This window comes from Psittacula echo, assembly GCF_963264785.1.
Source record: "Psittacula echo genome assembly, chromosome: 2".
NCBI lineage: Eukaryota > Metazoa > Chordata > Aves > Psittaciformes > Psittacidae > Psittacula > Psittacula echo.
The window spans coordinates 133,011,496-133,023,773 of NC_137737.1; the positions used below are offsets into that span (position 1 = coordinate 133,011,496).

Genomic DNA, 12,278 nt, shown 5'->3' on the forward strand with positions numbered 1-12,278 from the left:
TTTTTCTTTACATAAATTTTGACATTGTCACATCATAACTGGTTAATATTTTGTGAACTGTGCTCTTCTGTTTCAGTAGTGCTTCTAAAACTTCATTTCTGAAGAGTACATAAATTTTTCAGAGATCTGGTTTTGTGATCATAAGCACCTAGTCTTTCAGCTCCAGTGCTACCACTGTGATTTTAATTTATCAATCTGCTGTTCAGTGAAATGCTGTAGAAATACTTTAGAACCTAAACCCATCACTTATTCCCACACCTATCAGTCAGCTTCTGCACTGCCAAACCAAGTTAAATGACACTCCTGCAATGTATACAGTATTACTAATAAATTGGATAATCAATCACGTGTATGGTTTGACAGTAGTACCTTGAATACTCTGAATTTAAAACACATTTTTAAGAGACAGGACTCATTACTCTTGTACTAAGAAAAAAGTACAGTATGGACATCAAGAATTTCCCAGTCACTCTATACAATTAAAGAACACCTTGGAAAATGGTTAGGCCGCTGGAAAGCTTTTTCATTACCTTACTATGAAAAGTTCGTATAGGAAACAAAAGTAACTGGAGATTAATTTCAATGACAGAAAAATATTTTAACAGTAGGAAGAGATAGGTCAGGGACACATTAAGTAGATTTACTCAGGTTTCTTTACATATAAAAACTACTATTTTGCTTCTAAAAAGCATCAGGCTAACAGTGTTAAGCATAGACTGTCCCTGCAGGCACAGTAAGTAGTTTTTATTAGATGTCATTCTAATATTTGGCACTTAGCTATATACAAAATTATTGGGCCTCAATTTCAAATTGAAATCCCTGCATCACTTGTGCCTGCCTGGCAGTCATAAACAGCTCTCAGACCAGCTGATCCCAGAGTCTGAATATTGACCTTGATGTCTTTGCTCTCCTCTGCTTCACAAGCTTTGCCTAATCCTCTACAGGAAAGTGTCTAAGTGACTTAATTACCTGGTTGGGTATATGCAACTTAGAATATTTGCCTAAGTTTTGCCTAAATTCAATTTGAAGAGTAAGTTCAACAGTTTTTCCAAAGCATATTTCATTGGGAAAATCGATCTTGGGAAGCAGAGTGAGGGTAAAAAAGGGATGTATCTGAACATATAAAAAAACCCAGACTAATCAAATTGCAAATAAATTCTGCTTAATGCCTGCAGAAAGATACTTTAATGGAAAATGGAGTACAGTACATCAGCTATTTTGTGTATACATGTCTTACTTGGGTAAAAGCAGGACATGTACACATATCTTCAGATTAGATTTGCCAAAACCTTTTCAGTTTTGAAGAAACAAAATCTTTATTTACAGTACTGCATTCCTTGCTGTACTTTTTAAAACTCCATACTTCTCCTCCACCTCAGGAAAAAAAAAAAAAATATATATATATATATCTTGCACTTATTAATGGAATGAACATATACAGTTAGAACAAAACCTTTATTAATTTATGGTTACAAAAATTATTAGGACAATTTATCAGTAATTGAAATATACAAAGAGTAGGTTATGTTCAATCATTTGTCATTTGGTGATGAGTAGTAGGAGATTTGTTATGGTGGTTATTTTTGGTTTTAACTGTATATCTATTTGCCTTCATAACTACATTATGGAAATGAATGTAAAATACTTTTCTGCAATTAGTTTTCCTCTCTGGTTCCATCATTTTTGCTGTAAACCTCCAAGAATACATTGGTTGAAGGAATTACTGGCAAAACTTGTCTTTTGAAAATAAGTATGTCAGCAAAAAGGAGGCTCTGAAGAATATTCTCTTTCTTTGCAGAACATGCAGCCTGAACTGCAAACAAAAGTCTTCCACTTCTATCATCATTCTCAGCCTTAACTAAAATCAAGTCATCTCTAAAGTAAAGGTGGGATTCAGCCCACCAATTTAATTCATGTCTTTAGAGACCATAGGTAACTGTTCACAGAAAAGTGGCCTGAAATCTCCACCTTTTTTTTTCCAATAGCTCATGAAAGTCATTGGCATCTGATTGATTTTCTAACAGGTTAAGTTTCCAGTTCCTGGTGTTTATTCTCTAAATCATGTAGTTACTCTCATCCACTCCTTTTTTTAACATCACATCAGCTTAGACTGTCTCTTTTGCACCCAACAGGAACAATTTGTAGCACTTTTTTTACACAAGAGAAATGATTTTACAAGTGACTGGAATACTAGTTTCAACCATTAGGTTGATACGTGCCTCCTAAAAGAGTTTGATTGAAGGAATATTGCTTTTGTATTTAATATTTTTACCCAGCCCTGGCAACAGAAAAGCAATTGACAGTATAAATGCTGATAGCACTGTCAATTGAGTTAAGATACATTATGCCTGGTTTGTCAGTATTTATGATTTACAAATACATCTTTGTACCCGTGGAAAGAAAGAGAGATTAGCTAAGGGTGACTCACATGCAAGTCAGAAATTCTTGTTGCCATGAAAATATCAAAAGCTTTTTCTGCTCTCTTCTGCATTAACTGTTCTAAAGTAGAATAAGTCCATTTCACTCATCAGTGTTTCGAGCTAAGTAAATTAAAACAAGATGTGATCATTAGTTTATTAAAATATTTTGTGGGCATAGAAAATGGAACACAAGAAAGACTATACTGTAAGAATATATTTTCAACATACAGTATCATCAGATATATAAAGACATAATAACATCCATAGGTTGATTTCAAAGATGCAGAAGCATAATTTTGCATTTGACTGACACATGTGCAACTGCTGTTGTACATAGGAAATTTTAATATGTACAGCATCATAACTCTGAAAATACATTGGGGAATCCTTTATTCTTCAGGCATACACAATTTAAAGCACATGTAGTGTTAAGTGCAACGGAAACACACAGTGCATACAAGATTGTCTTGATGATACTAAATCAGAAAAAGGAACCATGATTTTGGTTTAACAGAAACATACTTTGCTGATGATTTTTCTTTGCCTCAATGTGAACATTACAGTGTCTCTTACTGTTTTCTGTTTTAATAGCAGAATAATGCACAGAGTTCTGTTGTTAATGTTGCAGAGATAGCATATGTTTGTGGGTAAGTAATCTGCCTATTTACAGTGCCATTAAGAAACTGCTGACTCCACTAGTTCACACGCTCATTTAAACCTTTCTCTGCTTTTGACTTGCTGAGTATTTGCTATTCAACACTGTGCAAGTGATCTCCTGCAGCCTCTGTAACACAGGTTGTTGGGTAGCTAGGGGATAACACTCAAGAGGTTAAGAGTTCTGCAGTCACCTTCATCTCAGTGCCAGTTTTTATCTGTGCTAATTTTCTGCTTTGTGTTTTGTAGTGTGAACTATATAATATTGTGTTATATAGTGTGAACTTTTTTGTGGTTTAGGTGTAAAATTATGGCTGTAGATTGACAGTTGCAGTGGTCGCTTTTACAGTATAATCTCTTCAATATATTATTACAAATGAAACATCATCATTCAGCTTAAATAAAATAAAAAAGGATGAAAAATAAAAATGTCAAGTGAGATTGGTTGGAAAAAGATATTTATTTTTTTTCTTCTAGGTTATCCATTTGGGTTCTTTTCGCTGTTTTTGGTTCATAGCCATGTCAATACACATGTAGAACAACTGCTTCACAGCCAACAGAACTAGGAACTGCCTTTGTAAAACCTTACATCTCTAAGGGTCTCACATGACATGTTGCATCTGTGGACTGTTAACTCAGAAGTAATAGTGAAGGATGTGAAGGATGCTTAATCTGAGGAGTTGCGTGTTGCCTCTGTGTTGTCTGTGCTGCCATAACTGCAGGTGGAATAACAGAAAGAGAGAGAAAAAGAGACCCAGATCATGGATATAAAGAAGAATGAATGTTTTCCAAAGTTTTAACCCACCCTCTTTTACCTGTCTTATTCAATGAGGGTCAACACCTACACCTACGGTCCTACAGGACTATTCCTATTTTATGCTATTTTAATAGAATCATAGAATCGTAGAATAGTTAGGGTTGGAAAGGACCTTAAGATCATCTAGTTCAAACCCGCTGCCAAGGGAAGGGACACTCACACTAGACCATTTCACCCAAGGCTCTGTCCAACCTGACCTTGAACACCGCCAAGGATGGAGCATTTACCACTTCTTTGGGCAACCTGTTCCAGTTTGAACCCATTACCTGTTTTAGTTTGAACCCATTACTGCTTGTTCTATTGCTACAGTCACTGAAGAAGAGTCCCTCTCCAGCATCTTGGTAGGTTCCCTTCAGATACTGGAATGCTGCTGTGAGGTCTCCATGCAGCCTTCTCCTCTCCAGGCTGAACAGCCTCAACTTGCTCAGCCTGTCTTCCTATGTGAGGTTCTCCAGCCTCCTTATCATCCTTGTGGCCCTCCTCTGGACTTGCTCCAACAGTTCCATGCCCTTTTTATGCTCAGGACACCAGAACTGCACACAGTACTCTAGGTAGGGTACCATGAGAGCAGATTAGAGGGGCAGGATCAGCTCCTTTGACCTGCAATAGATAATAGATATAGCACAAAAGGTAAATGTTTTTCCTCCATGACCGACACTTAAATTCCATTAGCTTTCTTCAAGGCGACTAATAGTAAAGTGAAAAAGGAATTGAGCCCCCTAGTCTGTTAAGAGCCCATAACAGCCCATCCATTTCTGCTGCTTCGGGGTGCTGTTCCTACCTTAAGGGTCAAGTAGCTGTTGCTACATCTTTGCCAGTTGTCCCAAGTGAGGAGGCCCTATATGTGCAGAACTGGCTCTTTCCCACTCCATATCCATGGTACTTCCACATAGAGATCCCAAATGGTCTGCAGGGAAAGCAGATTCCCTTCCCACCTCCTGCTACAGTTCACAGCACCCATGTCGTAGGATATGGAACTTAACAGGGATGTCCTTGAATTTTGATGATTTCATTCAGAATAAACACAAACTAGAAATTTAAGCAAATGAACTCCTGTTATCTTATTAATTGTGCTATCAGGTTGCACTGTCAGAAGCTAGAATATGTTTGTATCTTGTATCTAGCCAGAGAGGTGGATAAGATGGAAAAGTTGGAAAATGTTTACTTCAGCTAAAGCCATGTGGATGCCCATTTTAGAGACTGTCATGCAACATATAGAATACCTGCAGTTACCTCTTATCACAGTAGCAATGTATCCTATTGAACTAAACAATGTAAAAATGCAAAGTACCTTAACTTTAAGATTAGAGGCAACATCTGTAGCAGAGCTGTTTAGATAGCTTCAGTTGTAAAACACTATATGAAAACCACTTGGGTTTATCCAGGTGAAAATTAAAGACATAATAACACTATCAGATGCTTCTGAAGCAATGAAATATTTTTAAAAGGTAATATAAGCAACTCATAAGAATTTAAAAATATTCACACATTGCACTGAAATGTAATAATCAGATTTCAAAATGTGTTTCTACTTATTTTGCTCTGGTCCACAGATAAACATTATACCATGTGGGTTGAAACTGCCATTTGCAAAGATGAAGGAACATAAAGAACTGAGTTTAGTTTCAAGACAGAAGTTACCTGAACAGGGAACAGAGCAAAATAAATTCTTAAGTAAGGAGAGAAACAATTAGTTGACACACCCAAAAACCTTTCCTGCATTTTCCCTACCCAAAACACCCAGTGCCTGTGATAATCCTCATCTGAGGAATCTATGACACTTTCTGAACCACTTGACCCTCTCTCAAGCCTACTGACTTTTTTCAATAGCACAACCAGATCTCTGCCTGAGACTTAGAATCACAGAATCATAGAAAAGTTAGGGTTGGAAAGGACCTTAAGATCATCTAGTTCCAACCCCCCTGCCATGGGCAGGGACACCTCACACTAAACCATGTCAGCCAAGTCTCTGTCCAACCTGGCCTTGAACACCACCAGGGATGGAGCATTCACAACTTCCCTGGGCAACCCATTCCAGTGCCTCACCACCCTCACAGTAAAGAATTTCTTCCTTATATCCAATCTAAACTTCTCCTGTTGAAGTTTGAACCCGTTACCCCTTGTGCTGTCACTACAGTCCCTGATGAAGAGTCCATCTGCAGCATCCTTCTAGACCCCCTTCAGATACTGGAAGGCTGCTGTGAGGTCTCCACGCAGCCTTCTCTTCTCCAGGCTGAACAGCTCCAACTCTCTCAGCCTATTTTCATATGGGAGGTACTCCAGCCCCCTGATCATCCTCATGGCCCTCCTCTGGACTTGTTCCGACAGCTCCATGTCCTTTTTATGTTGAGAACACCAGAACTGTACTCAATACTCCAAGTGAAGACTCACGAGAGCAGAGTGGAGGGGCAGGATCACCTCCTCCAACCTTCTGGTTACATTTCTTTTGATGCAGCCCAGGATGAGGTTGGCTTTCTGGGCTGCGAGCACACACTGCCGGCTCATGCTCATTTTCTCATTGACCATCACCCCCAAGTCCTATTCTGCAGGGCTGCTCTGAATCTCTTCTCTGCCCAAACTGTAGCTATGCGTGGTATAGGACCTTGCACTTCACTCTGTTGAACCTCATAAGGCTGCCATTGACCCACCCTTCAAGCATGTCAAGGTCCTTCTGGATGGCATCCCCTACCTCCAGCATGTCAACTGAACCCCGTAACTTAGTGTTGTCAGCAAACTTGCTGAGAGTGCACTCAATCCCATGTCGCCGACAAAGATGTTGAACAGGACTGGTCCCAACACTGACCCCTGAGGGACACCACTCCTCATCGGTCTCCCTTTGGATGTTGAGTCATTGACTGCAACTTTCTGCATGTGGCCATCCAGCCAATTCTTTATCCACCAAGTTGATGTATCCATCAAATTGATGTTTCTCCAGTTTAGAGACCAGGATGTCATGTGGGACGGTGTTGAATGTTTTACACAAGTCCAGGTAGATCAACTACCCTGTCCCCGTCCATCAGGTCCATAGACCCATCATAGAAGGCCACCAAATCGTTCAGGCAGGATTTCCCCTTAGTGAAGCCATGTTCACTAAGCTGTCACCAACCACCTCATTGTTTTTCTTGTGCCCTGGCATGGCTTCTAGGAGAATCTGTTCTGTGATCCTGCCAGGCACAGAGGTGAGACTGACTGATCTGTAGCTCCCCGGGTCATTCATTTTCCCCTTCTTGAAAGTGGGGGTTATATTTCCCTTTTTCCAGTCATTGGGAGCTTCACCTGACTGCCTTGATTTTTCAAATATGATGGACAGTGGGTTAGCACCTTCATCCTCCAGCTTCCTCAGGACCCACAAATGGATTTCCTCAGGTCCCATGGACTTGTGCATATTCAGAGTCCTAAAATGATCTCGAACTTGATCCTCTCCTTCAGTGGTGCTAAGGTCTTCATTCTCACAGCCCCTGCGTCTGCCTTCCAAGACCTGGGTGGTGTGGTCAGAGCATTTGCTAGTGAAGACTGAGGCAAATGAAGGGAGACTTCTCTCCCTTTCATGCCCCGTTAGTGCCTCTATTCCCAAGGATGGATTTGAGCTCTCTCTGTCACTGCATCTGTACATGAAAAATAAGTTCCATACTCTGAAAACCCAGTGAAGGGCCTGCAGTCCTTGTTGCATGGACCAGGGTTGATTTGCCACAGAAAATATAGCTGTCCTCCAGCCTTAATCTAGCTGGTGCAAAGTGAATTATTCTTCATCAGCATCATGATCTTCAACCTTGAGAAACTGAATTTATCTGGTCTTTATGCAAATTAAATTAATGTCACTCCAGGTGAAAGGTTGTATGTTCTAGGCTTTTAAATTTAATCTTTTTTCTTCAAATTGTCTGTTATCTTCTACTTATAAACTACTTATAAGTAAATGAATATTAATTATGGGCTTAGTGTATCTATTAATGGTTCAGCTAAATAAACCCACTAGCAAACTGTGAATAACTGTAAATAAAATAATAGCTTTGCTACATGCTACCTCTTAGTTCCATGTAGACTGGCTATAACAGACAAAACAAGAGCTCTTGCAAAGTGTAAGGAAAAATTTGCTAGTTTTGCATTAAGGCAAAGTACAGAAACATAATCACTATACAAGGTCTAATTATTATTGCTTGTTATTTTGCTTCCTCTAACATACACAGCTCGCTTGCTGCTGGGTTCTAGATTCTCAGGGCTGTTTTATTTAATAAGAATTTCACATAAAATGCATATAGGGTTTTATTTTCTCAAATAGATTACCAGCAGGAAAGTTGACATTCTCACCTGGTGAAGTTTAATGGTACTTACTGCTGATCCAGTATTATGTGGGTAGTCAGTACAACTTAAACTAACACTTGGGCACTGGCATCCAAAGCAGATGTGGCAGAGATGGAAATTGTCCCCTGACCTCCTTTGATGGATATTTTTTCCAGTTGCAGACAGGGGAAATTGCAAGCGTTCAAAATCAAAACACTGAGATGAAATGGTTATTGAAGTAATTTAAGCTTGTCAACTTTATTTTTTTCCCTTTTTTAGTGGTCAACCTCTGAAACATAACAAAGGGAAGAAAAGGGGGAAAAGGCATTATGTGATTAAGAAAAACAAAAAACTTGAGAATTCTTGACCCATTCTTCAAATTATGCACTTACACACAGTCCCCCCCCCCGTCCCCCCGTCCCCCCCGGAAGACATTTTGCTCAGTGTTCAAAAGCAGAAATTAGCCACAAGTCCATTCCCTGTGAAGACAAGCTTCCTTAATGTGTAGCTACCATCTCCCTTTACATTCAGTGAATGTTTTCCTCTTCCTCTCTCTCCTTTCTACCTTTCTGCTTTCTTACCGAAATCTCCTTTTTTGTGATACTTCTTAATGCCTCTTACCTTTACTATTCATAATTGCCCTTCTCAGGCAAGTGACTAACTTAGGATCTGTGTTACTGCTCCTTCATCAGGCAGAGTACAAAACCCTTGTGATTTATTAGCTCTTTGGTTCTATTTTCTTGAATATGTGAGACAGACAGACCACATTGCTATTTCTTCACCATAAAGGTAGAAAGATGCTAATGGATGCAAAACTAGGAAGATCAATCTAGGACTGACTTTGCAATTGACAGCTCAAAAATAGTTTTTCCTGGACCTCTGCAATTTCCTGCCTATATTTGTTTCCCTTGATGGTGCCTGTCTTTTCCCAGATTGGTCTATATTTTCCTTTCTGAGCCTGAGAGGAAAAGCATCTCTATAACACTATTGCTCACAGCATTCATTTTTTTCTAACTTTTTTCGTTTTCTATTTATAAGGAAAGAAGATTTGGTGAACTCAAGGACCAGCAGTCCAATCCTTTTCACGTTTCTCATAAATCAAATTCTTTGTCTTATGGCAGCTCACCTATTCACCCCTTTACCAATCTTTCATGAATTTAACTTTCTTACTTGTCTACTGATTATGCTATGTTACCCCAGCAAAGGGTTTCAGTATTAGAGTGCTCCCTTCATTTGATCACTCAGAGAATTCACTATAATGATCCTCTAATTACAGAGCTATCATGCTGTGTTAAATCCTTTCTATATGTGCTGTCAACTGTTTACACAGTTCTGCATGTCCTGGATTTCACATTTCCAAATATATTACAGTGATAGCTGACAACAGCATTGACAAACATAATGTGCAATGTATGGTCGTGGAAAAGAAGGGGAAGGACTTTTAAAAGGTCTCAGAAAGTGAGAGTAAGCCAATATTACCACAGAAGTTTTAATCAATGTGTATATTTCTATAAACCAGTTCATTCCTATTTTTCTGTGTTTTTCCACAGTGGTTATGTCTTTGATTATGATTACTACAGAGATGATTTCTACAATCGGTATGTGTGGTTATATTTTTGTACATCATACACCGTTTCTACTGTTTGTTTATAATGTAATCACATCATTTGGTTAGACAGGTATGTTCTGATTTTACATATTATTCATTTCATTACTTCTATTGTGTATCAGAATAAGACTATTTGAATATATCACAAACAGAGAAGATTACCACCAACAAATGCATGCATGCACATTAGACAGTTCTTTTGGTCTTATCCTTCTCTAAGAGTTTTTGGGGCATTTTCTGTGCAGAACATTTCAGTGGTAGTTTAATTGCTCAGTGCTTATCCCTACAGAATTCTTCCAGCGGAACATATAGCAGCTGTAAAATTCTTCAGCATAGCACTCATGTCTTTGTCTTTTCATCCATGTGTATGAAAAGATATGGAGTATATCCTGAAAAATATGTCTTCCAAGAATGTTTAGAAGGCTAAAAGGACCTTATATGAAAAAAAAAAAACCCTACAATATGAATAGCATATATGTTTCTAAAGGAGGAAAAGAAGTGTGGATACCTGAGCAACTGGAGACTAGTTCTTTGAGTATATACACAGTCTAGCTTAGCACTATGGGAATTTATTCACACAACACAGGGTTAACATGGATGACCATGGATAATCAACTCATGATCCAGCAGTGCTGTGTCTCTGCATTACAGCAGCCTGCCTTAGCATAGGCCAAGTGAGTTAGAGGGGAACAAAGTATTGCTTCACCAACCTCTTTTAATCTGAGATTTCTTTTATGTAAAGCAATGGATAATAGCAGGGGAGTGGTTTCTACCCTGAAGTTAAGGTATCAAGTGCTCTATATCTTTCTGCTTAGAAACACTAGGAAAAATGTAGAAATAATATCTTTTTTTTTCTTTTTTTTTTTTTTTTTTAGGGGGGTGTGTTTTGTTTTGTTTTGTTTTCCTGGAGCTGGTTTAATTTGAGCCATTAGTTTTGGTTTTGTATGTAAATGACCATGCTCCCTTTGGACAGAGCTAAAAATAGTGAGCTATAAACATATGGGGTAAAAGCCATCAGTGTAGTTTAATCCTGCTTAGTCTAGCCTTGACAGTAGGAACAGCTGTTGCCTATAAAAAGTTAACTTCCACAAGCTTATGTTTACTTTCCCCAAGGTTAATGCTCTGAATTTCATCAGTGGATTTTTATGTTTTTAACAGAGTACTGTTTCTGATCTATGCCACCTGAATATTAAAGCTATATGCCTCTAGTTTTTTTCCTAATTCTGTATATTATGGGTAGTACAAATGAACAACTATAATGGTCAAATTTCCACAATAAAATACTTATGAGATATTAAAGGTAGTTTCTGTAGAACTTGGTGTCTATTTGTCTTGATGATTGTCTTATTATGGAAAACTGCTGAGTGAAATGAGTCCATAAATCTATTCAATAGTGAAATTTTCTGATGTATAAATCTTTCAGGAGAGGAAGTTGTGGGGGGTAAGAGAGCAGCTACACGGTCCTGAGTTACCATCTGGGTTTAAACCAGAACAACATGAAATACTGGAAGATAGAAAAAATCACCTTTGGAATAATAATGATAAAATAATAAAATAAAAGTACTGAAACATTCTTTCCAGTAATGTCAAATAGAGGTTGTGGCTAACCTCAAGATCATCCAATGTGATGAATGATGAGTGACAACAAATAATAATATCTCTGTTAAAAGTCCCAAAAATATTTTAGTGTTCATCTTCATACGTAATTGTTTAGTTATGCTCACAATGGCTAGAAACTGTTTATTGAGCAAAAGTATTCAAGGCCACAGGGTTCAAGTTCGGGGGGGTGACATGGTCTCTGTGACACATTTTTTAGGCAGCTATGGAAAATGAAGGAGCTAGTTATATTGCCTGTAGGATTATGATACAGACAACAGTAAGGATCCTGGGATTTAAGCATTAGCATTACTTGCCAAAAAACAGGCTAGAAGAGACTTAAGTTTGGTTCTCCTTCCTGTTCAACATGCAGTTAGAGTGTGGTGAGCGAATTACTCCTTCTTGGGCATCTGTTTTCAAATGTGTATCTATATGCCCAGCTGGGCAATAGTAGTCAGAATTGTTAAAAGTAAACATGCAGTTATAAATTTCCATAGTTACTAGTTGCAAGTATCATTTAAAAGAAACTTAAGAACATTTCATGAGAATGTTGTTTGTTCCTCTGCTTCAGTCTCTGAACAGGAAATCTTAATTTTCTGAACTTTCTTCTCCTGACCTGCCGGATGGAAAGCCCATAGGTTTTTATTTTCTAAATATATATATGTAGTTTTAATCACATTTTTCTACTGCCTTTATTTTCTTCTATGCAGGTTAGTCACCTGGTGATAACTGTGGTTTTAGGATTGGGCATTCTGTTTGGGAACACTAATTCGTTTTGGTTCCAAGGTGTCTTTTATTGACTGTAGTAATTCTCTGAATATTTACTTGCTACAGTGGTGTTTGAGCAAGACTTCTTTCTATTAAGCATGCTTGGGTATTTTAGTCATCCTACATCAATTCGTTC

General features: G+C 38.2%; 1 protein-coding gene across 1 annotated transcript in view; it reads left to right on the forward strand.

The window, feature by feature from the left end:
* The window catches only part of RALYL (RALY RNA binding protein like), a gene marked incomplete at its 5' end in the record, with an annotated part of 181,874 nt that overhangs the window by 159,270 nt on the left and 10,326 nt on the right, over nucleotides 1–12,278 (forward strand). Inside the window, one exon of the mRNA XM_080610904.1 lies at nucleotides 9,720–9,767. Within this exon, the coding sequence (XP_080467030.1) occupies nucleotides 9,720–9,767 (48 nt within the window). The remainder of the gene's footprint in view (nucleotides 1–9,719; nucleotides 9,768–12,278) is intronic.